Here is a 22,377-nt window from a genome sequence, read left to right as displayed (position 1 = left end):
AACTCAAAAAAAAAAAAAAATAGGTATGGGGAAGGTGGTGGGAGGTAGGTTGGTAGGTAGAGTTTAGGGCTGGGGTTGGTCTTAGGGATGATCTAGGTGGAGAAAAGGAAGAAAATAAGTTTGAAAATTGGGGAGAGGCCAGGTGCCATGGCTCACGTCTGTAATCCCAGCACTATGGGAAGCCGAGGTGTGAGGATTTCTTGAGTCCAGGAGTTTGAGACCAGCCTGAGCAACTTGGTGAGACCTTGTCTCTACAAAAAAAAAAAAATCAAAAAAATTTGATGGGCATGGTGGTTGTGCGCCTAAAGTCCTGGCTACTTGGGAGGCTCAGGTGGAAGGATCACCTAAGTCCAGGAGGTCAAGGCTGCAGTGAGCTGTGATTGTGTCACTGCACTCCGGCCTAGGCAACAGAGTGAGAACCCAACTAAAAAAAAAAAAAAACTCTGGAAAGGCTGGGGAGTGAGTCAGGCTCCCGGTGGGTCCAGGGAACATCTGGGGGTGGGACTGGAGAGGCTCCTGACTGGGGGTCTCCGTGGGGGATATGCCTGGTGTCTCCAGGTCTACTCTCTGACTCGGACCCTCTCCTGTCAGCCTGGGCCCAGGAGCAGAACAAGGTGGTGCAGGGCGAACCCTGTGAGAATTCTCACCCCTACCAAGCTGCCCTCTACACCGCGGGCCACTTGCTCTGTGGCGGAGTCCTCATCCACCGCGAATGGGTCCTCACCGCTGCCCACTGCAGGAAACAGTGAGTCTCCCGGGCACAAGGAGTGGACATGGGAGGGCGCGAGGTGTCTTGTAGATGTCAGGCAGGTGGTGACACATACATCACCCCCCCATCCCAGCTTGAGGCCTGCTGGCCACCAGGCTCATTTGAGCAAAGTTTAATCAAGTTCTAAACAGGCGCCAGACCTCTGCATGTAGTGATTTTTTTTTTTAAGCAAAATGACTGTCTTTTTTTTTTTGAGTTGGGGTCTCACTCTATGGCTCAGGCTGGAGTGCAGTGGCACAACAATGGCTAACTGCAGCCTCGACCTCCTGGGCTCAGGCAATTCTCTTGTCTCAGCCTCCAGAATAGCTGAAACTACAGGCATGTGCCCATGACGCCTAGTGAATATTTTCATTTTTGTAGTGATGAGGTCTTGCTATGTTGCCCAGGCTGGTTTTGAACTCTGAGCCTCAAGCAATCCTCCCACCTTGGCCTCCCAAAGTGCTGGGATTATAGGCGTGAGCCACCGCGCCTGGCCGGACTTACCTTCTGATGGGAGAATCAGAAGGGCATGATGGGGGCCTTTGGGTTTAATTCTAAGTGCAGGAGGAAGCCACAGGGCCATCTTGATCAGGGAAGCAGCATGATCTGACTTGTATTTTTCACAGCACCCTGGCTGCCACATGGAAAGTAGACTGGGCAAGAGAAGAGGAAGGGAGGACCACTTGGGGGCTGTTGATGTCCTTCCTTTGGTGACATAGGAGGGTGACCTGGACCAGGTGGTGGCAGTGGGGATGGAGGGATGTTGAACACCTTGGGAGGTATTTGAGACTGGGTCTCAGCCATGTGCAGTGACTCACACTTGTAATCCCAGCACTTTGGGAGGCCAAGGCAGGAGGGTTGCTTGACCCCAGGAGTTCAAGACTAGCCCGAGCAACATACTGAGACTTCATCTCTCCAAAACATTAGTTGGGCATGGTGATGCACTCTTGTAGTCCCAGCTAAAACTACTGGGAGGCTGAGGCAGAAGGATTGCCTGAGCCCAGGAGGTTGAGGCTGCAGTGAGTCGTGATCGTGCCACTGCACTCCAGCCTGGGTGACAGAGTGAGACTCTTACTTTTAAAAAAAAATCTGTCTCAACAGGACTTGGCAATGAGGAACAGGAGGGAAAGGGAGGAAGAAGGCCTGACCTCTAGGTGTTCACCCTGAATAACTGGATGTTTTGTCATATCTCTTTCTGAGTCAGGGAAGAAAGAAAGAGAAAACAGGCTAGGCATGGGGCAGGGAGCATCTGACATTTCATTTTCTCCTTGGTGAGTTTGAGATTCGTGGGAGATGTCCCAACAGGGAGGCCTCTGGAGCTAAGAGGAGAGGACAGAGCTGGAGGTAAATGAAGGTGTCATCAGCAAATAGGGAGTATTGAAAGCCTTGGGACTGAGGCTGGGTGTGGTGGCTCCCACCTGTAATCCCAGCATTTTGGAAGGCTAAGAAGGACTGCTTGAGCCAGGAGTTCAAAACCAGCTTGTGCAACATAGTGAGACATCGTCTCTCAAAAAGAAAAAAAAAAAGCAGCTGGATGCTGGATGTGGTGGTGTGCACCTGTAGTTCCAGTTACTCAGGAGGCTGAGGCAGAAGGATCACCTGAGCCCAGGAGGTTAAGGCTATGGTGAGCTGTGATCATGACACTGCACTCCAGCCTGAGCAATAGGATGAGACCAACTTGAGAAAGAGAGAGAAAGAAGGAAGGAGAAGGGAAGGGAAGAAAGAAAGAGAGAGAGAGAAAGAGAGAGAAAGAGAGAGAGAGAGAGAGAGAGAGAGAGAGAGAGAGAGAGAGAGAGAAAGAAAGAAAGAAAGAAAGAAAGAAAGAAAGAAAGAAAGAAAGAAAGAAATGGCAGGTCTGGGGAACGTTTAGGGGTGGGACTGGAGAAGCTCTTGGCTGGGACTCTCTGCGGGGATGTGCCTGGTGTCTCCAGGCCTACTCTCTGACTCAGACCCTCTCCTGTCAGCCTAGGCTGAGGAACAGAACAAGGTGGTGCAGGGCAAGTCCTGTGAGCAGAAGTCTCACCCCTACTAAGCCGCCCTCTACACCATGGGCCACTTGCTCTGCGGGAGAGTCCTCATCCACCGTGAGTGGGTCCTCACGGCTGCCCACTGCAGGAAAAGAAAAGAAAGAAGGGGGGGGCAAGGGAGAGAGGGGGGGATAGAATATTTTATTTAGAAAGGGTGGAATTGGCATTTGCTGAACTGGGGCTCCAGATAAGAGGAAGGAAAGAAGGAAGAGAGAGAAAGGAAGGGAGGGAGGAAAGGAAAGGAGAGGTCTTCCAAGGTTATTCAGAAAGGGTGGAATTGATACTCACTGAGTTGGGGCCTCCAGGTAAGACCCAGCCCTCCTCCTTCTCAGGAATCTTCAGGTATACTTGGGGAAGCACAACCTTCGGCAAAGGGAGAGCTTTCAGGAGCAGAGCTCTGTTGTTCAGGCTGTGACCCACCCTGGCTACGATCCTGCCACCCACGATCAGGACATCATGCTCTTGCACCTGGCACGCCCAGCCAGATTATCTGAACACATCCAGCCCCTTCCCCTGGAGAGGGACTGCTCAGCTAGCCACACCAGCTGCCACATCCTGGGCTGGGGCAAGACAGCAGACGGTCAGTAGCGGGAGGCTGGTGGGAGGAGGCTAGGGGCGAAGAGGGAGGTGAGCCCGAGGATGAAGGGTGGGACGACGGGTGATGGGCCATGGAAGATGGGCTGAAGGTGAGGACCGATGGGGTAGTATCTCAGTGAAGGAGAGGTCAACGGGGAGGGAGGGAACATCTGGGAGTTGGGCCGATGAGTGAACAGCCAATGGAGAAAGCTGGCCAGTGGTGAATGGCATGAAGGAGCCGGGCCATGAGGCGAAGGGTCAATGAGGAGGGAAAGTCAGTGGGGAGGTTCTGGTCAGGAAGGAGGCCAGTGGACAAAGAGAACCGATCAGGATGCAGTGATGCGCAAGAAGCGATAATGGCGGAGGACCGAATGGAAGAAGAGAGATCAGTAAAGCAGAAGAGCCAAGTGAAGGACGTGAATTGAGAGAGCAAATGGGGTGGAGTTCATGGGAGAGGGACCAAGTGGGAAAGGGTCAAGAGGAGTCACTAGAGGAAGAAATAAGTCCAATAGATCAGCAGGAACCATTAAAGGTGGGTCTGTGAGTGAAGGGCCAATCAAAAAGGTGGACCATTGGCTGAAGAGCCAATAGGAAGGGAGAGGCAATGGAGGAAGGTGGGGCCAGTTAGAAAAGGACCAATGAGGGAGGCGAATTGTTGGATGAAAGGAAGGGCCAATAGGAAGGGAGATTAAATGAATGAAGAGCCAGAAGGGAGAGTCAATGTGGGAGGACAGGGCCAATCAGGAAAAGACCACTGGCCAAGAGGTGACTAATCAGGATGAAGCAATGGGCAAGAAGTGTCTAATGAAGGATGGACTAATGAGCAGGAGGGATACAATAAAGAAAGGACTAAAGGTCGACTAGAACTACTGAAGAAGGCGGGACCAGTGGAAGAGGGACAAGTGGAGGGAGGGCCTAAGAGAAAGGGAAGACCAATAGGAAATGAGGACTCATGGAGAAGAGACGATTAATGAGGAAGATGGGCCAATGAGAGGGAAGAATGACGGAAAGAGGGACCAATCAGGAGACAGGTCGTTGGACATGGGTTCAGCGGATGAGACAAACAGGAAGAGGGGAGCCAATGGAAAATAAGGATCAAGAGGGGATGGCTTTAGGGGTTGGAGGATGGGAAGCACCAGGGTGAGCCTGGCCCATCTCTCTCCGGCAGGTATCTTCCCTGACACCATCCAGTGTGCTCGCGTCCACCTCGTGCCCCGTGAGAAATGTGAGCTCGCCTACCCCGGCCAAATCACCCAGAACATGGTGTGTGCCGGAGATGAGAAACACGGGAAGGATTCCTGCCAGGTGAGGCCACTGGGTCCTGCGGGTCACACGGCCAGAGGCAGGACAGAGGCACAAAACCACAGCCAGAGACAGGAAGACAGAGACGGGCTGGGGGAAACCAGAGGCAGGAAAGGGGAGAGTGACTCAGTCCCACACACAGAAACACCGCCAGGGACATGCAGGGATATAAAGACACAGCCGGCAGAGACGGGGACAGCAGAGATGAGGGTGGAGATGGAGAGATCGAGAATCGGACAGGGGCTGGGAGCAGTGGCTCATGCCTGTCATCTCAGCACTTTGGGAGGCTGAGGTGGGAGGATCGTTTGGGCCCAGGGGTCCGAGACCAGCCCGGGCCACATAGCGAGACCTCATCTCTCTAAAAAACATTTTAAAAATCAACCATGCATGGTAGCGTGTGCCTGTAATCCCAGCTACTTGGGAGACTGAGGTAGAAGGAGCGCCTGGGTTCAAGTCAAGGCTGCAGTGAGCCATGATCATGCCACTGCACTCCAGCCTGGACAGCAGAGTGAGACTCCAAAAAAAGAATCAGAGAGACACAGAAAGGAGACAGATGGGGGTTAGACGGTAAGGGGACCATCCTTCCTCAAACAGAGCCCCCAAGAGTCCTGCTTGGAAGTGACTAAGCTGGGCAGGGGGCGCTGCATCCCAAATGCCCTTAATTTGGGCTCCCCCCACTACCATCCATCCAGTCTCTCTTTATGCCAAAGTGACTTGAATGCGTTGAAGGACATGCAGATACCACTCAAGGGTGGGGGAGAAGACAGAGAGAGTGATATATAACAAGTTAAAGGAAAGAAAAGGCAAGCAGGCAAGACTGTCCTCAGGGCAAGAGTTGAGAGGAGAGAGGCCAACACAGCCAAGGAACATGTCTCTGAACAGATCGGGATAACACAAGCCACGGCTTTCCCTGGGTCTCTGTCTTCCCCACCTCTCTCCCCAGCCAGACTCTTCCTGTGTCTGTCTCTGTCTCTCTCTCTCTTGCTCTCTTTCTTGAGTTGGGGGTCTCACTGTGTTGCCCCGGCTGGAGTGCAGTGGCACAGTGACAGCTCATCACAGCCTCAACCTTCTGCAATCCTTCTGTCTCAGCCTCCCAAGTAGCTGGGACTGCAGATATGCGCCGCTACGTCCGGCTAACTTTTTTTTATTTTTTGTAGAGATGAGGTGTCACTATGTTGTCCAAGCTGGTCTCAAACTCCTGGACTCCAGCAATCCTCCCACCTTGGCCTCCCAAAGTGCTGAAACTACAGTGTCCCACCAGTGTTTCTATCTCTGTGTTGCTGTCTGTCTGTGAGTCTCCTCTGGTCTCTCTCCATCTTTTTCTGTCTGTGTCCTTGTGTAGTCTCTCTGCCTGTCTTCCCCCGGAGTCTTTCACTCCATCTCTAATGTCTCTACCTTTCCTCTCTCTGTCTGTCTGTCTGTCTCTCTCTCTCTCTCTCTCTCTCTCTCTCTCTCTCTATCTCTCTCTCTCTCCATTTCTGTCTGTATCTGACCTTCTCTCTCCCCCACAGGGTGATTCTGGGGGTCCGCTTGTGTGTGGAGACCGCCTCCGTGGCCTTGTCTCATGGGGTAACATCCCCTGTGGCTCAAAAGAGAAGCCAGGAGTCTACACTAATGTCTGCAGATACTTCAGCTGGATCAGGAGAACCATTCAGTCCAAAGGATCCTGACATGCGACGCCCAGCTCTTGACCTACGTCCTCACTGGCTGGCTCCAGAACGTCTCTCACCAACACCTGCCTTCCCTCCCCTGCTGCCCGGACCTCACCCTGATGCTTAATAAAGGCAGTGACACAGAAACACAAATGCGCCCTGATCTCACCACCACCCCCACCCCCATCCCCCCACCCCGTCCCTCCTGGCGTCGCTGGGCCAAGGTCTTGCCCCCAGCGCTAGGAGAAGACAGGACAATCCCTTCCAAGCCTCCCTCCTCCCTGACTGTCCCACTGGCCTGGTTTCTTGCTGGAGAGGCACCGCTCACTCCATGCGTCCCAGGGCAGGACCGTCCATCACTGTGCACATGTCTCAGCTGTCAAATTAGGATTACAGCTGGGTATTCCATATCAGGCAGTGGCTGTCGGGAGAAGTCAAGATGTCGAGCAGGCAAAATGCACAGAGCACTGCTGGTCCGCCATGTGCTCAGCAAAGAGTACATTCTGGCTGGGTGTGGTGGCTCACACCTGTCATCCCAACACTTTGGGAGGCCGAGGCAGGAGGATTGCTTGGGCCCAGGAGTTCGAGAATCAGCCTGGGCAACACAGCAAGACCACATCTCTACAAAAAAGTTGAAAATATTAGTCAGGTGTGGTGGCACATACCTGCAGTCCCTGCTATATGAGAGGCTGGGGCAGAAAGATGGCCTGAGCCCAGGGGACCAAAGCCACACTGAGCCATGAGCATGCCATTGCACTCCAGCCTGGGCGACAGAGTGAGACCCCAACTCAAAAACAAAACAAAAAAAGATTACATTTTATATTTAATTGTCTTTCTTTGTTTTGAGGCAGGATCTCGCTCTGTCACCCAGGCTGGATGGAGTACAGTGGTGTGATCATAGCTCACTGCAGTCTCCTGGGCTTAGGCAATCCTTCTTCTTCAGCCTCCCAAGTAGCTGGAACTCCTGGCCCTGCCCCTCCCACCACACCCTTCTTATGTATTTACTTATTTATTTATTTGCAGAGACAGGGTCAAGAGTGAATTTTATTATGAGTGGGGCCTTTGGCTTTGATCCCACCTCTGCCTCTCTCTGAAACCCAGACACTCTCAGTTCCCCCTGACAGCCCCATTTGATGTTTTCCCTTCCAGGGAAGACAATGCCTCCTTGACACCTCCACCCTGTTCCAGCCCTCAGAGTTGGCTTTCTCCCCCTCATAGCAGCCACAGCAGAGAGGTGAGAGGGTGGAGAGACCACCTTGTGAGAGTGAGGGTGACGAGAGGTAAGACGGGAGAGGAGAACTGGGGTCAGGTCTCGAAGGGCCTCAGACTCCAGCCTGAGAGGTTGAGGCTTTCTCCTGAGGGTGAAGTGGAGCCATGGAAGGGTTGTGAGCAGAAGAAACCCTGGGAACACATGCAGGGTGAACCAGAGGGGAGATACTGGAGGCTGGAGCTGGAGAGGAAGTAGCACAGGCAAAGAAGATGAAGACTGAGATGGGACTGGGGCCGGGAGGGCTGGAGAAGGAACCGGACAGGAGCTCACCATCCAGAGACATCCTGGTGAGTAGCATTCCCTGAGAGGGAACAGCATGTGGGAAAGACAGAGAATGTGAGAACAACTACACATTGTCCTGGTCTGCCAAGGCTGAGACTGGAGGTGAAAGATGTGGGAGACATGACTGGAAATGTCGTCAGCAGAGAAGGATACCATCGAGTGTCAGGCAGAAGAACTCAAACTTGAACCTGGACCTCAAGAAAGGGAATGACATGGTCAGATCTGGGCACTAGAAAGATCTTTAAAAAAAATAAAAATAAAAATTGGCTGGGCTCAGTGGCTCAGCCTGTCATCCCAGCACTTTGGGAGGCCGAGGCAAGTGGATTGCCTGAACCCGCAGGTTCGAGACCCACCCAGGTAACTTGGTGAGACCTAATTGTCTCTACAATCAATCAAAAATGAGCCAGGCGTGGTAGCACATGCCTGTAGTTCTGGTTATTTGGAAGGTTGAGGCGGAAGGATCGCCAGAGACCAGCAGGGTCAAGGTTGCGGTGGCCGGGAACGTGCCACTGCACTCCAGTCTAGGCGACAGAGGGAGACTCCAACTCAAAAAAATTAAAAATTGAAATTAAAAAGAAAGAAATTCAGGCGTGGTGGCTCATGCCTGTAATCCCAGCACTTTGGGAGGCAGAGGCAAGAGGATTACCTGAGCGCAAGGGTTCGATTTTAGCCTGGGAAACTTGGCAAGACCTGGACTCTGCAATAAATCAAAACATTAGCCAGGCATGGTGGCATACGCCTGTGGTTCCAGCTACTTGGGAGGCTAAAGCAGAAGGATGGCCTGAGCCCAGCAAATCAAGTCTGCAGTGGCCGTGAGGGTGCCACTGCACTCCAGCCTGGGCGACAGAGTGAGACTCCGACAAATTAAATAAATAAATAAGATTTTAAAAATATGGGCTCATGCTTATAATCCCAGTACTTTGGGAGGCTGAGGCGGGAGGATTGCCTGAGTCTAAGAGTTTAAGACCAGCCTGGGTAACATAGCAAGACCTCGTCTCTACAATAAATAAATACATGCATACATAAAAAGAAAGAACTTAAGATCTTCGTCTTAAGAATCAAAGAAACGCAACACTTGATCATGGGGACATGACACAGCAGTGTTGACAGTGAGAGTAGGTGGAAATATGAAGCCATTAGAATGGCCTGGGCCCACATTGACCAACCTTCTCCAGAAGTGACAAATGATAAATAGAGTCGTGAAATTCACCAGGGTCCTGGAGGAACCCAGTCAATGACTGTCCAGACCAAAACCAACTTCGGTTCATTGAGAGAAAGTTGTTGTCTTCCTTAATGGATAAAAGAATAATAACAACAATAATAATCTATTTCATTTTTTCAGTTAAGGTCTCAGTCTGTCGCCCAGACCGGAATGCAGTGGCACGATCACGGCTCACCGCAGTCTCGACCTCCTTTTGATTTTTTTGTAGAGTCATGGTCTCGCTATGTTGCTCAGGCTGATCTTGAACTCCTGGACTCAAACAATCCTCTCACCTCAGCCTCCCAAAGTGCTGGGATTACAGGCATGAGTCAACTATGATTTGGGCTGGACAGTCATTGATTGCGTTCCTCTGGGACCCTGGTGAATTTCACAGCTCTATTTATCATTTGTCACTTCTGGAGAAGGTTGATCAATGTGGGCCCAGACCTTTTATAATATTTTAAAATACTTATTAACACACACCAGGTATATTCTAAGTGCTTTGCATACACTAACTCATCTGATTCTTGTATCAAGCCTGTGAGGTGGATATCATTATTGCTCCCATTTTGCAGTTAGAGAAACTGAGGCACAGAGGGGTTCCATGGTGTGACCAAAGTCTCACAGCTGGTAGGTGACCAAGCCAGGATTTAATGATAGGAGCTGGTGCCACAGTTTGGGTTCCTACCTGCTCTTCTGGACTGAAATCTTCTTGTTATTCTGATTTGTTTTGGAATCGAGCATAAAAATGTTTAAAAGCCCAGCCTGCAGTGTGAAATTTTTTAAAAGCAGAATCTCTACACATTTTGGTATTTCAAGTGCTTATATGTCTAAGAGAATGTCACCCATTATAGGGACAGCCTTATAACTTCAACTTGAAATGTGTAATTAATCTGTGATTTTCAAGATGGGGCAATACCAAGTTTCTGTCCAGTATTGGGATATTTGAAAGAATGCAATATTGATCATATTTGTAAGTGTAACATACTTAAATGTATCAACTCACTTAAATGCTTTGGAAATGATGCCTGAACACTGAAAGACTTCCAGAAGAGACTGAAAGTGCTAGTTTTAGAAATGTAGTTTAAGCCGAGCTCGGTGGCTCAGCCTGTAATCCCGTGCCTTTGGGAGGCTGAGGTGAGTGGATTGCCTGAGCCCGCGGGTTCAAGACCCACTTGGGCAGCGAGACCTCATCTCTACAATAAATAAAAAATCAGCCGGACGTGGTAGCGCATGCTTGTAATTCCGGCTACTCGGAAGGCTGAGGCGGAAGGATTGCCGGAGCCCAGCAGGTCGAGGCTGCGGTGGCCGGGAGCGGCCTCTGCACTCCAGTTTGAGTGACAGAGTGAGACTCCAACTCCAAAAAAAAAAAAAAAAAAGAAATGTAGTTTAAATGATTGAAGGAGACCGGGAGCTGTGGCTCACACTTATAATCCCAGCACTTTGGGAGGCCAAGGCAAGAGGGTTGGTTGAGTCCAGAAGTTTGAGACCAGCTTGGGCAGTATAGTGAGGTCGAAAAAAAAAAAATTTAAAAATTAGCCGGGCATAATGGCGTGCCTTCAGTCCTAGCTACTCTGGAGATTGAGGGGGGTGGATCACCTGAGCCCAAGAGGTTGAAGCTGCAGTAAGCCATGTTCATGCCACTGCACTCCAGCTTGGGAGACAGAGTGAGATCCTGACTCAAAAAATCAAAGAAAGACCAAGTGCACTGGTTCACACCTGTAATCCCAGCATTTCAGGAGGCTGAGGCAAAAGGATCTCTTGAAGCCAGAAGTTCAAGACCAGCCTGGGCAACATAGTGTGCCCGCCCCCATCTCTATAAAAAATACAAAAAAAAAAAAATTAGCTGGGTGTGGTGGTGTGTGCCTGTAGTCCCAGCTATTCAGGAGGCTGAGGTGGGAGGATCACCTAAGCCTAGGAGTTTGAGGCTATAGGGGGGTACGATTACACCACTACACTCCAACCTGGGTGACAGAGTAGGACCCTGTCTCTACCCCCCCAAAAAAATCTATTAAAAAACAAAATGTTTGAAGGCATTTAACTCAGTTTGTAAAAAGGACCAAACATTATAAAGACTCCACTAATGTGACCATTAAGATATGACTAGAATAAAAATGATTGTAAGCTGAACTTAGAAGTCATTTGAATGCACAAAACATTAATTCCCAAAAGAAAAATCAACCTTCAGATTTGTGATGTTTCGTTGGTTTTTTTTGGGGGGGTGGGGTTGTTTTTCCCTGTGCACTGAAGCCAGCCTCCAGGACTCTGTAACCTCCACTGAACAAGTATGAATTACAGATGTGAGCAGGAAGGCCCAGTTCTTGCCCTCAAGGAACGAGAGTTGGCATCCCAGTCACTGTGTGCACGGGCAGGTCTGAGTGTGGCATGCTGCAGATCCATGTTTGGCTCTGACCTCCTAGTGAGGACAGAGACTGGTGACACAGTTGAAGACAGATGGAGAGAGCCAGGGACAAACAGAAGAGCCGGCACTAAAGGACACCAGGGAGGCAGTCTCGGGTAACCCAGCGCTAAGGAGGGAAAAGCCGCCTTTCGGGTTCCCCCACCTAACGCCCATTTCCCAAAAGGCCAGGAGCCACCCACCCATCCTGGCCACTTGACCTCTTTTCCCATCAACAGGAGGCCCTGCCCAGCTCTCGCCCACGCCTGCTGCACCAACCAGTCCATGGCACCTGTGGGTACCCAGGCTGGATCCCTGCTTCTTTCTGCTTTGTGGCCTGGACCCAGGGAGAGGGTGGGAGAAGAGGAGGAGGCGTCCTTTGCAACGTGCAGGGAGAGGGAGACAGAGAGACAGATACTCAGAGCCAGAGAGAGGCAGATAGAGAAACAAAGACACAGAGAGACACAGACACAGACACAGAGAGACAGACAGAAAGACAGAGAGGCAGATACTCAGAGCCAGAGGGAGACAGAGACAAAGAGGCACAGAGAGACAGAAATACAGAGAGACAGGTACTCAGAGCCAGCAAGAAACAGAAAAAGAGACAGAAAGACAGATACTCAGAAGCTATAAAAGACAGAGAGAAAAACACAAAGAGACAGATAGTCAGAGACAGAAAGAGAGAGACAGAGACAGAGACAGAGAGACAGACAGAGCCAGAGAGACAGGAAGAAAGGGACAGAATAAAACAGACCCAAAAAACACAGAGAGGCTGAGAAAAATCAGAAAAAAGAGGGGGCTAAGATAGGGAGAGATGCAAAGAGAGACACAGATTGTAAGGACAGAGATCAACAGAGAATTCCAGACACGCACAAGGGGCAGGAGGACAGTCTTGGGGGTGACAGCTATGTCCATTATCTTGATTATGGTGAGAGTTTGACATGTGTCAAAAGTCATGAGATTATACACTGTAAATATGCTCAGTTGATTGAACCTGTTATACCTAAAAAAAAAAAAACTGTAAACAAGAAAGCAGAGGTGAAGTAAAAGAAAATTAAAGGCATATTTGACAAATGAATCATTCAGAATCACCAAAAAAAGAAAATAACAGACATAGAAAGGGAGGAACAGAGAGACAGTGACATGAGAGAAACAGGGGTCCCAAGGCAGAGACAGTGACACAGAGAGACAGATACTCAGAAGCTGTAAAAGACATAGAGAAAGACACCGACAGACAGACAGAGACAGAAAGAGAGAGAGACAGACAGACAGACAAGCATGAAGTGGGGACCAGATGCTGAGACTCAGAAGACTGGGCGGGTACCACAGAGACAAAGATGGAAAGAGGAGAGAAGACGGACACAGAGAGAGGTGGAATCAGAAAACTGCACAAGAAGGAAGGAAGGAAGGAAAGAAGGAAGGAAGGAAGAGATAAATAAATCCCAGCACCAAAAGGAGCGACCCAGAGCTGGTGAGAAGCCAGATTCCGGAGGCCAGGGGAGGCAGAGGTGGGCCTGGCCTGACTTCCAGAGACCCCTCCCCATCCTCTGGGCCAGGGAGGGAGGGCGTGGCATTCAGAACTGGGTGGGGGGTGCTCTGGGGGTGGAGGCTGGGGGAGCGGGAGGAGTGATTGCCAAGGCCCGACAGGGCACCTCACTTCCTGGGAATGTGCCCCAGGGAGCAGTGGGTGGTTATAACCCAGGCCCGGTGCCCAGAACTGGAGCCCAGGAGGAGGCGGCAGGAAGGCACAGGCCTGAGAGGTCGGCAGCTGAGCTGGGAGCAGGTCCCTGACCCCCTACCCCAAGGACGAGGCAGGTGAGGTCAGGGAGGGGGGCTCAGCAGGTGGGGAGGGAGAAGTGGGTCTGGAGCTGTCCCTCTTCCCCCAACTGGAGCTGCTAGGCTCTCCTCTGCACTCTGTACCACCAGAGTCTCAACTCAGCAACATCCTTGTGATCACTCTCAAGGGGAATGAGGTGGGGGAGGCAGGGGAAGTGGCTAAGGGCTCCCAGAAGGGCCTGGGCCTCCCCACCCCGACGCCTGCCTCCCAACCAGGTACAGCAGCGATGACAACAGCAGGAACCCCTTGGATGTGGATGCTCCCAGCTCTGATCACAGCCTTGCTTCTGGGCATCACAGGTAACCAGAACCCCTGTATGTGGGGGAGGGACTGTCTATGTGGCACTGGAGTTCCTGTCCCCTGGTGTACCATCTGAGACTGAATACGACCCCAGGACTGCGTGAATGTGAGCCTGTGTCTGTATTTGTGGTTGTGTGTTTGCCTATATGTTTGTGTGACTTCCACGGTCCCATTATCGAGGGACCGTGTGTGCCAGGTGGACCTGTCCTTTCAAGGCGGAGTGTGTGATTGTGTGACTGGGTGTGTGCGCACTTAAGACTGTGTGTGGTTCCCAACTATGTGGGTGAATGTGTTTGGCACTGGGGATGTTTACTCTGTGTTTGGCCGTGACAGGTTGTCTGACTTTGTGTAGGATTGCAAGTTCCTGGGGTTCCTGTCCCTGTGTCATCCGATGGTGTGGAACAAAAGTGGTCATCACCATGAAAATGTAGGACAGTGTATGATTGCGGATAGCCATTTGTGATTGTGTGATTGTGGCTGGGTGCCGCATATCGGGTGCCGAGATTTTTGACCATGTGACTGCTTGAGACTCTGTGTGGTGGTGACAGTATTTTTGTAAGGCTGTGCAAATGCCACCATGCGTGTGACAGTGCAGCTGTGTGGCTGGAGGTCTCATCCCTGCCTGGAAGGGCTGCATGTGCAGAAATGGCTGTCTCTGTGAGATGGTGTCTGCAAGATGGTGGATACTGAGTGACCAACTTGCACCTGCCATGCTGGGCACGGGAGGGGTCCAGTGAACATAATCTTGTCACTGTGCTAATGTGCCTGTGTCCAGGAAAGTCTGTGGCAGCCTTTGCATCCGTGCATACACGAGCACCCGTGCATGTCACTGAGACAATGTGGATGGGTGTGTGAGGTCTTGCAAGGCTGTCCTGGGGAGTGTGGGGTCCACGAGATGGGACTGCACCACTAGCTGGACCTGTAGAGGCAACAGGTGCCTGTCTGCGGAGCATGTATGTGCTTGGCTGTGGCAGCATTGTGTGTGTGGGCCTAGGAATATGTCCGTGAATGTCAGTGGCGCCAAGGCTTCACTTCTCTGGGCCCCCAGCAAGACTAGGACTCAGTGAATGAGCGCAGGCAATGATGATGGAGTGGAGGCTCTGTATCTGCAGGTCTGTGTGTGGGAAGAGGATGAATTGGCAGGAGGATCCAGGAGGCACATTTGTGTCTGAGAAGTCAGAAAACCAGCCCTGCTCTCCCCCTCCACCGGCCCCCCAGCCGAGCCCTTCCCGGGTCCTGTTCCTCCAACCCTAGCTCCGCCCATGAGCTCTGACCCCGCCCTCTTTCCTCAGCCACGTCCCTAAGCCAGACTTCTCTCTGGAGTCCAGCCCAGAGAGAGGGACCTCTGAGGCCCGCCCCTTTCTGCCAGGCTCCACCCCCTGTGCTGTGGGCAGTTCCCAGAGCTTAGAACCCACCTCCCCTTCCAAAGTCAGGACTCTTTAAAGGATAGCCCTCCCCACCACGCGACCCTGACCTTGACCCTACTCAAGTCGATTCCAAACCCTTCTTCCATCTCAGGCTGTGCTGCCTCCAGCCCTGACCCCACTCACTGAGGCCTGACCCCACTTCTTGAGACCAGGTCCCATCCCTAAAGCCCTGGTCTCTGCTTCATCCCGAGGCTCCATCCCCATACCCCCGGCTCTGCCCCTGAGGTTGTCCCAGAACCTCCTGGACCCAATTTCATCCTCCTCTGGTCCCACTCACTTAGTTCTAGCCAATCCAAGGAGCCCGCGAGGTACAGTTAGAGTCCTGAAGCCCTCAGTGGGCCCACGCTTACTCTCCAAGGCTCCGCCTCCATAGCCTCGACCCCGCCTCTAAGTCCCCGACCACGCCCCCTCGGCATAAGCGCTTTTCCAAGGCCAGACACCCTCTAGATAGCTCCGCCCCCTGAGTCTAAGCCCCGCCCCCTGTCGCCAAGCTCCGCCCCTCAGCCTCTCCCTGCTCTCTTTCTGCCCCCAGAGCCTGTGCTTGCAAATGATGTTTCCTGCAACAACCCCTCTGCCACCGGAACCTCTGGGAGCAACCGGGACCTCGAAGGTGGGGCCCGGGAGGACAGCCGGTCCGACGACAGCAGCCGGTCCGACAACAGCAGCAGCCGCATCCTAAACGGGTCTGACTGCAAGAAGCACACCCAGCCGTGGCAGGGCGCGCTGCTGCTGGGGCCCAACCAGCTCTACTGCGGGTCTGTGTTGATTCATCCTCAGTGGCTGCTCACGGCCGCCCACTGCAGGAAGAAGTAAGTGAGTGGGGGCCCCGAGACCAGGGGACAGAGAGAGGGGAAAGGCGGGTGCGGGAGACATGGAGGTGAGGGTCGGGCTGGTTGGGGTGGATTGGGGATGGGATAAAAGATGGAATTGAGGAGAGTGGGGTGGGGATGAGGTTAGACTGGAGAGAGGTCGTGGCAAGGGATGAGACGGGGTGAGGGAGGGTCGTGATGGGGATGAGGTTGGATGGGGGCGGGTCGTGAGGTTGGATGGGGAGGGTCGTGGTAGAGCATGAGGCTAAATGGGGGAGGACCGTGATGGGGATGGGGTTAGATGGGGAGGGTCACGGTAGGGGATGAGGTTGGAGGGGGAGGCCGTGGTGGGGATAAGGTTAGATGGGGGAGGGTCATGGTGGGAGATGAGGTTGGGGGGGAGGATCGTTGTAGGAATTAGGCTGCACGGGGAGGGTCGTGGTAGGGGATGGGGCTGGATGGGGGAGGGCTATGATGGGGATGAGGTTGAATGGGGAGGGTCATGATGTGGATGAGGTGGGATGGGGAAGGGTCGTGTGGGGGATGTGGTTGGATGGGGGAGGGTTGTGGCCGGAGATGTGTTGAGATGGGGGAGGATGGTTGTGGTGGATGATGGGCTTAGATATGGAAGGGTCATGGTCGCCGATGGGGTTAGGGATGGGCTGGATTTGGGATTAGGAACATACACGTTGCATGGTCTGGAATGGGGAGGTGGGATTAGGATTGGCTTTAAAATTGGGGGAGGGGTGGGGATGACTATGTGGCTGGGAGGGGACCAGGGGCAGGATTGGGATTAGAAATAGACATGGGGCTGAAGACAGGCTTGGGATGAGTTCAGGGGATCAGAGATGACTGAATTTATCATCGGAAACAGCTGGTTTGGGATTGAGATTGCAAATGCTTATGATTTAGGGGTGGGGAGAGGATTTGGGCTGGGGATAAAATTGGGTTGGGGCTGGGCATATGTATGTTGATGATTTGGGATGGAGATGGAATGAGGGTTGGCTCTAGAACTGAGGGTGGGTGATGACTGGGATGGAGATGGAGTTAGGGTCTGCTCTAGAAGTGGGGATGTACAATGGTTGGCATGGAGATGGAATTAGGGCTGGCTCTAGAACTGGGGGTAAGTGATGACTGGGAATGGAGAGGGAATGAGGGTTGGCTCTAGGAGTGGAGATGTGTGATGCATGGGATGGAGATACAATTAGGGCTGGCTCTAGAAGTGGGAACCAGTGATGACTGGGATGGAGACGGAATGAGGGTTGGCTCTAGAAATGAGGATGAGCAGTGATTGGGATGGAGATGGAACGAGGGCTGGCTCTAGAATTGGGGGTGAGTGATGAATGGAATTAGGCTTTGCTCTAGAAGTGGGGACCAGTGATGACTGGGATGGAGATGGAACGAGGGCTGGTTCTAGAATTGGGGTTGAGTGATGACTGAGGTGGCGTGATTAGCATGGAGAGGGAATTAGCATTTGCCCTAGAATTGGGATTGAGTGATAACTGGGATGGAGGTGGAATTAGGGATCGCTCTAGAAGTGGGGGTGAGTGGTGACTGGGATGGAGATGGAATTAGAATGGGCTCTAGAAAGTGGGGTGCACAATGACTGTGATGAAGACGGAATCAGGGTTGGCTCTAGATCTGGGCGTGCCCATGACTGGGATGGAGATGGAATGAGGGTTGGCTCTAGAACTGGGGGGTGAATGATGATTGGGATGGAGATGGAATCAGGAACTGTTCTAGGATTGGGGGTGAGCAATGCTTGGGGTGGTGATGGGATTAAGGTTGGCTCTAGAATTGGGGCGGAGTGATGAATGGGATGGAGATGGAATTCGAGTTGGCTCCAGAAGGGGGATGCGCAACAAATGGGATGGAGATGGAATTAGAACTGCCTCTAGAATTGGGGGTGAGGTGCGATTAGGATGGGGATGGAATTAGAGTTTGCTCTAGACGTGAGGGTAAGCAATGATGGGGATGGAAGTGGAATCGGGGCTGGCTCGAGAAGTGGGGGTGAGTGATAACTGGAGTGGAGATGGAATTAGGGTTGGCTCCAGAAGTGGGAGTGAGGGATGATTGGGATGAAGATAGGATGAGGACTGGCTCCAGAAGTGGGAGTGAGGGATGATTGGGATGGAGATGGAATTCAGGTTTGCTACAGAACTGGGGGTGAGCCATGATTGGGATGATGATGGAATTAAGGTTGGCTCTAGAAGTGGGGTTGAGCGATGATTGGGATGAAGACGGAATTAGGGCTGGCTCTAGAATTGGGTCGAGTGATGACAGGGATGGAGATGGAATTAGGGCTGGCTTTAGATTTGGGGGTGAGAGATGGTTGGGATGATGATGGAGTTAGAATTGGCTCTAGAAGTGACGGTGATCGATGATTGGATTGGAGATGGAATCAGGGCCGGCTCTAGAACTGGAGTGCACAATGACTGGGATGGGGTGGAAGTGAAAATGGAGTAGGGATAGGGCTGGAACGGAGGTTTGGGTGGGGTTGGCGGTGGTGGGATTTGTGCTTGAGATGCTCGTGCTGATGGCTTCTCGGTGGTGAGAGGGTCGGGTTTGGGGTTAGGGCTAGAGATGGGATGGGAATAGGGTTGGAGTCGTGATGGGGGTGGAGAGAGGCCTGGGGCTGAGGACCTAACTGCAGCTGGTATGGTTTGGGACTTGGTGGGCTGGGACTAGGTGTGGGGTCAGAACTGGCCATGAACACTAGGACAGGCATCAGACTGGTGGTGACCCGCACTATCTTCCTCAGGGGTTTCAGAGTCCGTCTTGGCCACCCGTCTCTGTCACCCATGTTTGAATCTGGGCAGCAGACATTCCAAGGGGTCAAATCCATCCCGCACCCTGGCTACTCCCACCCCAGCCACTCCAACGACCTCATGCTCATCAAACTCAACAGAAAAATCCGCGTCACACAGGATGTCAGACCTGTCAACATCTCCTCCCGTTGTCCCTCTGCTGGGACCAAGTGCTTGGTGTCTGGCTGGGGGACCACCAGCAGCCCCAAAGGTGAGTGTCTGGGTTCCTCGGGATGCTTGCCCATCTCCGCCCCTCCACATCTCGCTCCACCCCTCACCATGTTCTTGTTCTACAGTGCACTTCCCTAAGGCTCTCCAGTGTCTGAATATCACCGTGCTAAGTCAGGACAGGTGCAGGGATGCCTACCCAGGACAGATAGATAACACCATGTTCTGTGCCGGCGACCAGGTGGGCAGAGACTCCTGCCAGGTAAGGATCCGAGATCTCTCCCTTTACAGCAGTGCCAACTCATAACCAGGAGCTTTGGTAGGTTCTGAGAGTCCAGCAATCACCAAAGTTAGGACATCTGTTCTCAAAGGAAGGTGAATAGAAACATAATGTAACCTGTAATCCCAGCACTTTGGGAGGCCGAGGTGAATGAATTGTCTGAGCCCGCAGGTTAGAGACCAGCCTGGGCAATTTGGCGAGACCTCGTCTCTACACTAAAAAAAAAAAAAAAAATTAACCAGGCATGGTAGTGCACACCTGTAGTTCTGGCTACTTGGAAGGCTGAGGCGGAAGGATCGCTGGAGTCCAGCAGGTCGAGCCTGCGGTGGCCATGAGGGTGCCACGGCACTCCAGTCTGGGTGACAGAGTGAGACTCCAACTCGAAAAATGAAAAATTAAAAAATAAACATCATAAATATTTTTTTAAAAAGAAATATAACATGAGTTGAGTATGCCATTTAAAATGGTCAGGGCCAGGCAACCCCTTCGGGTCTCCTCCCACAGTGGGAGCTTTCCTGTCCTTTTAATAAATCCTGCTTTCTAAGTTAAAAATAAAATAAAATAAAATGGTCAGGGCCGGGCATGGTGGCTCACGCCTGTAACTCCAGCACTTTGGGAGGCCAAGGTGGAAGGATTACTTGAGCCCAGGAGTTTGAGGCCAGCCTGGGCAGCAGAGTGAGACCTTGTCTCTACCAAAAATAAAAAAATTAGCCAAGTGTGGTGGCATATGCCTGAAATCCCAAGGCATGCTCCCATAATCCAAGCACTTGGGAGGCTGAGGCAGAAGGATCGCCTGAGCCCAGGAGTTCAAGGCAATGGTGAGCCATGATCATGTCACTGCACTCCAACCTGGGCGACAGAGTGAGACTCTAACTTAAAAAAAGAAATCTCTAGTAACCACATTTTAGTAAGAAACAAGTGAAGTTAACTGTAATAACATCATTTATTTAACCTAATGTATCTCAAATACAATCATTTCAAAGGGTAAGTAATATAAAACAATTATTAATGAGCTATTTTACATTATTTTTTCATGTTAAGTTTCTGAAAGCCACTGATAGCAACCTGTCAGTTTGAACTAGCCATGTTTCAGGTGTTCAACAGTCACCTGTGGCGAGCAGCTATGGTACTAGACAGCACAGGTTTAGAGGGAGAGAACAAGGCTGTTTTGTATGGTTGGACAGGTTGTGCACTGTATAAAGATGAGGGGGAGGGGGAGGGGAGAAAGCACATCTAATTCAAATGGCAGCATTTTAAACCATTTACCCTTTCTGTAGCCAAGGCTACGTCCTGCTCTTCCAGATCTCAAAGTGCTTTTTCATACCAGCATGTGGCCTGGGTGTGACCACTAAAAGTTACAAGCAGGAAATAATAACAACCACAGCAGTATTAATACTAGTAGTATAATAATGATAGGTTATTATTATCATTATTATCAGAGCTACCTAATCACTGCACAGTGTTTTAAGTAGTTAGATGCACCAACTAATGTACTCATGTCACCATTATTATTAGCCCTATTTGACAGACTGAGAGCCAAGGCTCAGAGCAGTTAATGGCATCTCAAGGAAAGTCACAGGGATATTGAACAAAAAAAACGAGAAAAATTAAACCACAAGAAGGCTGAGGCCATGTGCAGTGGCTCATGCCTGTAATCCTAACACTTTGGGAGGCTGAGGCAGGAGGATCGATAGAGCCCATGAGTTCCAGACCAGGCTGGACAACATAGTAAGACCCTGTCTCTAAAAAAACAAAAAACTAGTCAGGTGTGGTGTTGCATGCCTTGTAGACCCAGTGACTCAGGAGGCTGAGGCGGGAGGATCGCTTGAGCCCAGGAATTCAAGGCTACAGTGAGCAATGATCCCGCCATGGCACTCAAGCCTGGGAGGCAGAGTGAGATTCTGTCTCTAAAATATAATACATTTTATAAAATAAAGGTTAGACTTGGGATAAAATATTAGTAACATTCTCCCTCTCTGTCTCTCTCTTCGCCTGCATCTCTGTCTTTTTCTGCGTGTCCTCATCTCTGGACTTTCCACCTCTGCGTGTCTGTCCCCTGCTGTCCTGGTCATTTTCCATCTATGTGTCTCTGGGACTCTGTGTTCCGCCCACCCCACCCCCGCCATCTCTCTGCCTCTCTCATGCCTCCCTTCCTCCCCGACAGGGCGATTCTGGGGGCCCCGTGATCTGCAATGGCGCCTTGCAGGGACTGGTGTCCTGGGGAGATTACCCCTGTGGCCAGCCCAACAAACCCGGCGTCTACACCAACCTCTGTCAGTTCACCAAATGGATCCATGACACCATCCAGGCCAATTCATGAGTCATCCCAGAACCCAGCTGCGGGCATCCTTCTCCCCCTGTGGGGACCCCAACACTCCTTCCAGACCCCATATCTTCCCAAAGACACTGAGGACGTCAGTCTCACCAGCCCCACCCCAAGTGTCCTGGAATCAGGATCCCCTTCCCGACAGTGAACTGATCCTGAACTCTGGGGGAAGTTCCCGGAATGACCAGTGTGGAGGCTGCCTCTCAGTCTCCCCAGCCCTTCTGTCCTCAAGCCCAGGGTCTGTCCTGTCTCTGCAGCGGTGACCCAAATTCAGTCCCAAAATAAACCGACTGACGAGAAGTGGTCCCTGTGTGTGTCTCCTTCCTGCGCCGGGTGGCCGTGAACAAGACGTGGCCCCTCTCGGGGCTACTGTGTTTGGTCTATTAGAAGACGCATTTCACCTTCTTCAAAAATATCGATTGAGCAGCTATTTTGTACCAGTGGATACAGTATGGGGCAAAACAGATAAAAACAGACCAAAAAAAAAAAAATGCTGCCTCATGGAGTCATGTTCTAGGAGTGATACAGAGGTACATAAATACATACTATAATAATGATGTAAATGGCTGGGCCTGGTGGCTCACACTGGTAAGCCCAGCACATTGGGAGGTCGAGGCAGGAGGATCACCTGAGCCCAGGGGTCCAGGCTGTGGTGAGCCGTGATCGAGCCACTGCACTCCAGCCTGAGTAACAGAGCAAGACCCTGTCTCAAAAACAAAAATGATGTAAATGACAGGAATCAAATGAGAGCAGGGCACCGGGAAAGAGAAGGAATGCTGGGGCGGGGGGAGGCTCTGTATATGGGATGGCCAAGGAGGAGGTGGGAGGTGGCATCACACCCCCACTCCCAAGATGTCCTCATCCTGATTCCTGGAACCCGAGCATATGTTACCTAAAGTAGGAAGGGGATTTTCAGGTGTGATTAAGATAAGGGTCTTGAGATGAGGAGATGATCCTGGCTTATCTG

At 51.6% G+C, this 22,377-nt stretch overlaps 2 protein-coding genes across 6 annotated transcripts in view; both read left to right on the top strand.

Annotated features, from left to right (window-relative positions):
- The window catches only part of KLK6 (kallikrein related peptidase 6), an 8,818-nt gene extending 2,373 nt beyond the window's left edge, over positions 1-6,445 (top strand). For 2 of the 5 annotated variants that reach the window (XM_008072150.1, XM_008072149.1), the window contains exons 4-7: positions 559-745; positions 3,108-3,355; positions 4,520-4,656; positions 6,165-6,445. In XM_008072150.1, coding sequence (XP_008070341.1) covers positions 559-745; positions 3,108-3,355; positions 4,520-4,656; positions 6,165-6,323 — 731 coding nt within the window. In that variant the 3' untranslated portion in view covers positions 6,324-6,445. The remainder of the gene's footprint in view (positions 1-558; positions 746-3,107; positions 3,356-4,519; positions 4,657-6,164) is intronic. The other 3 variants (XM_008072151.1, XM_021705993.1, XM_021705994.1) reach the window with 2 other exon arrangements.
- Positions 6,446-13,519: 7,074 nt separating this feature from the next.
- Positions 13,520-21,410, top strand: KLK5 (kallikrein related peptidase 5). Its single transcript, XM_008072148.2, has 5 exons — positions 13,520-13,592; positions 15,553-15,829; positions 18,591-18,847; positions 18,933-19,066; positions 21,249-21,410. The coding sequence occupies exons 1-5, from the start codon at positions 13,520-13,522 to the stop codon at positions 21,402-21,404; spliced, it is 897 nt and encodes a 298-aa protein (XP_008070339.1). The 3' UTR covers positions 21,405-21,410.
- Positions 21,411-22,377: the final 967 nt, after the last annotated feature.

The sequence above is a fragment of the Carlito syrichta genome, unplaced genomic scaffold (assembly GCF_000164805.1).
Source record: "Carlito syrichta isolate Samal-C Ts95f unplaced genomic scaffold, Tarsius_syrichta-2.0.1 Scaffold314869, whole genome shotgun sequence".
NCBI classification, from domain to species: Eukaryota; Metazoa; Chordata; class Mammalia; order Primates; family Tarsiidae; genus Carlito; species Carlito syrichta.
The sequence above is the reverse complement of the archived record's forward strand: the minus strand, read 5'-3'. Positions and strand labels throughout refer to the sequence as shown.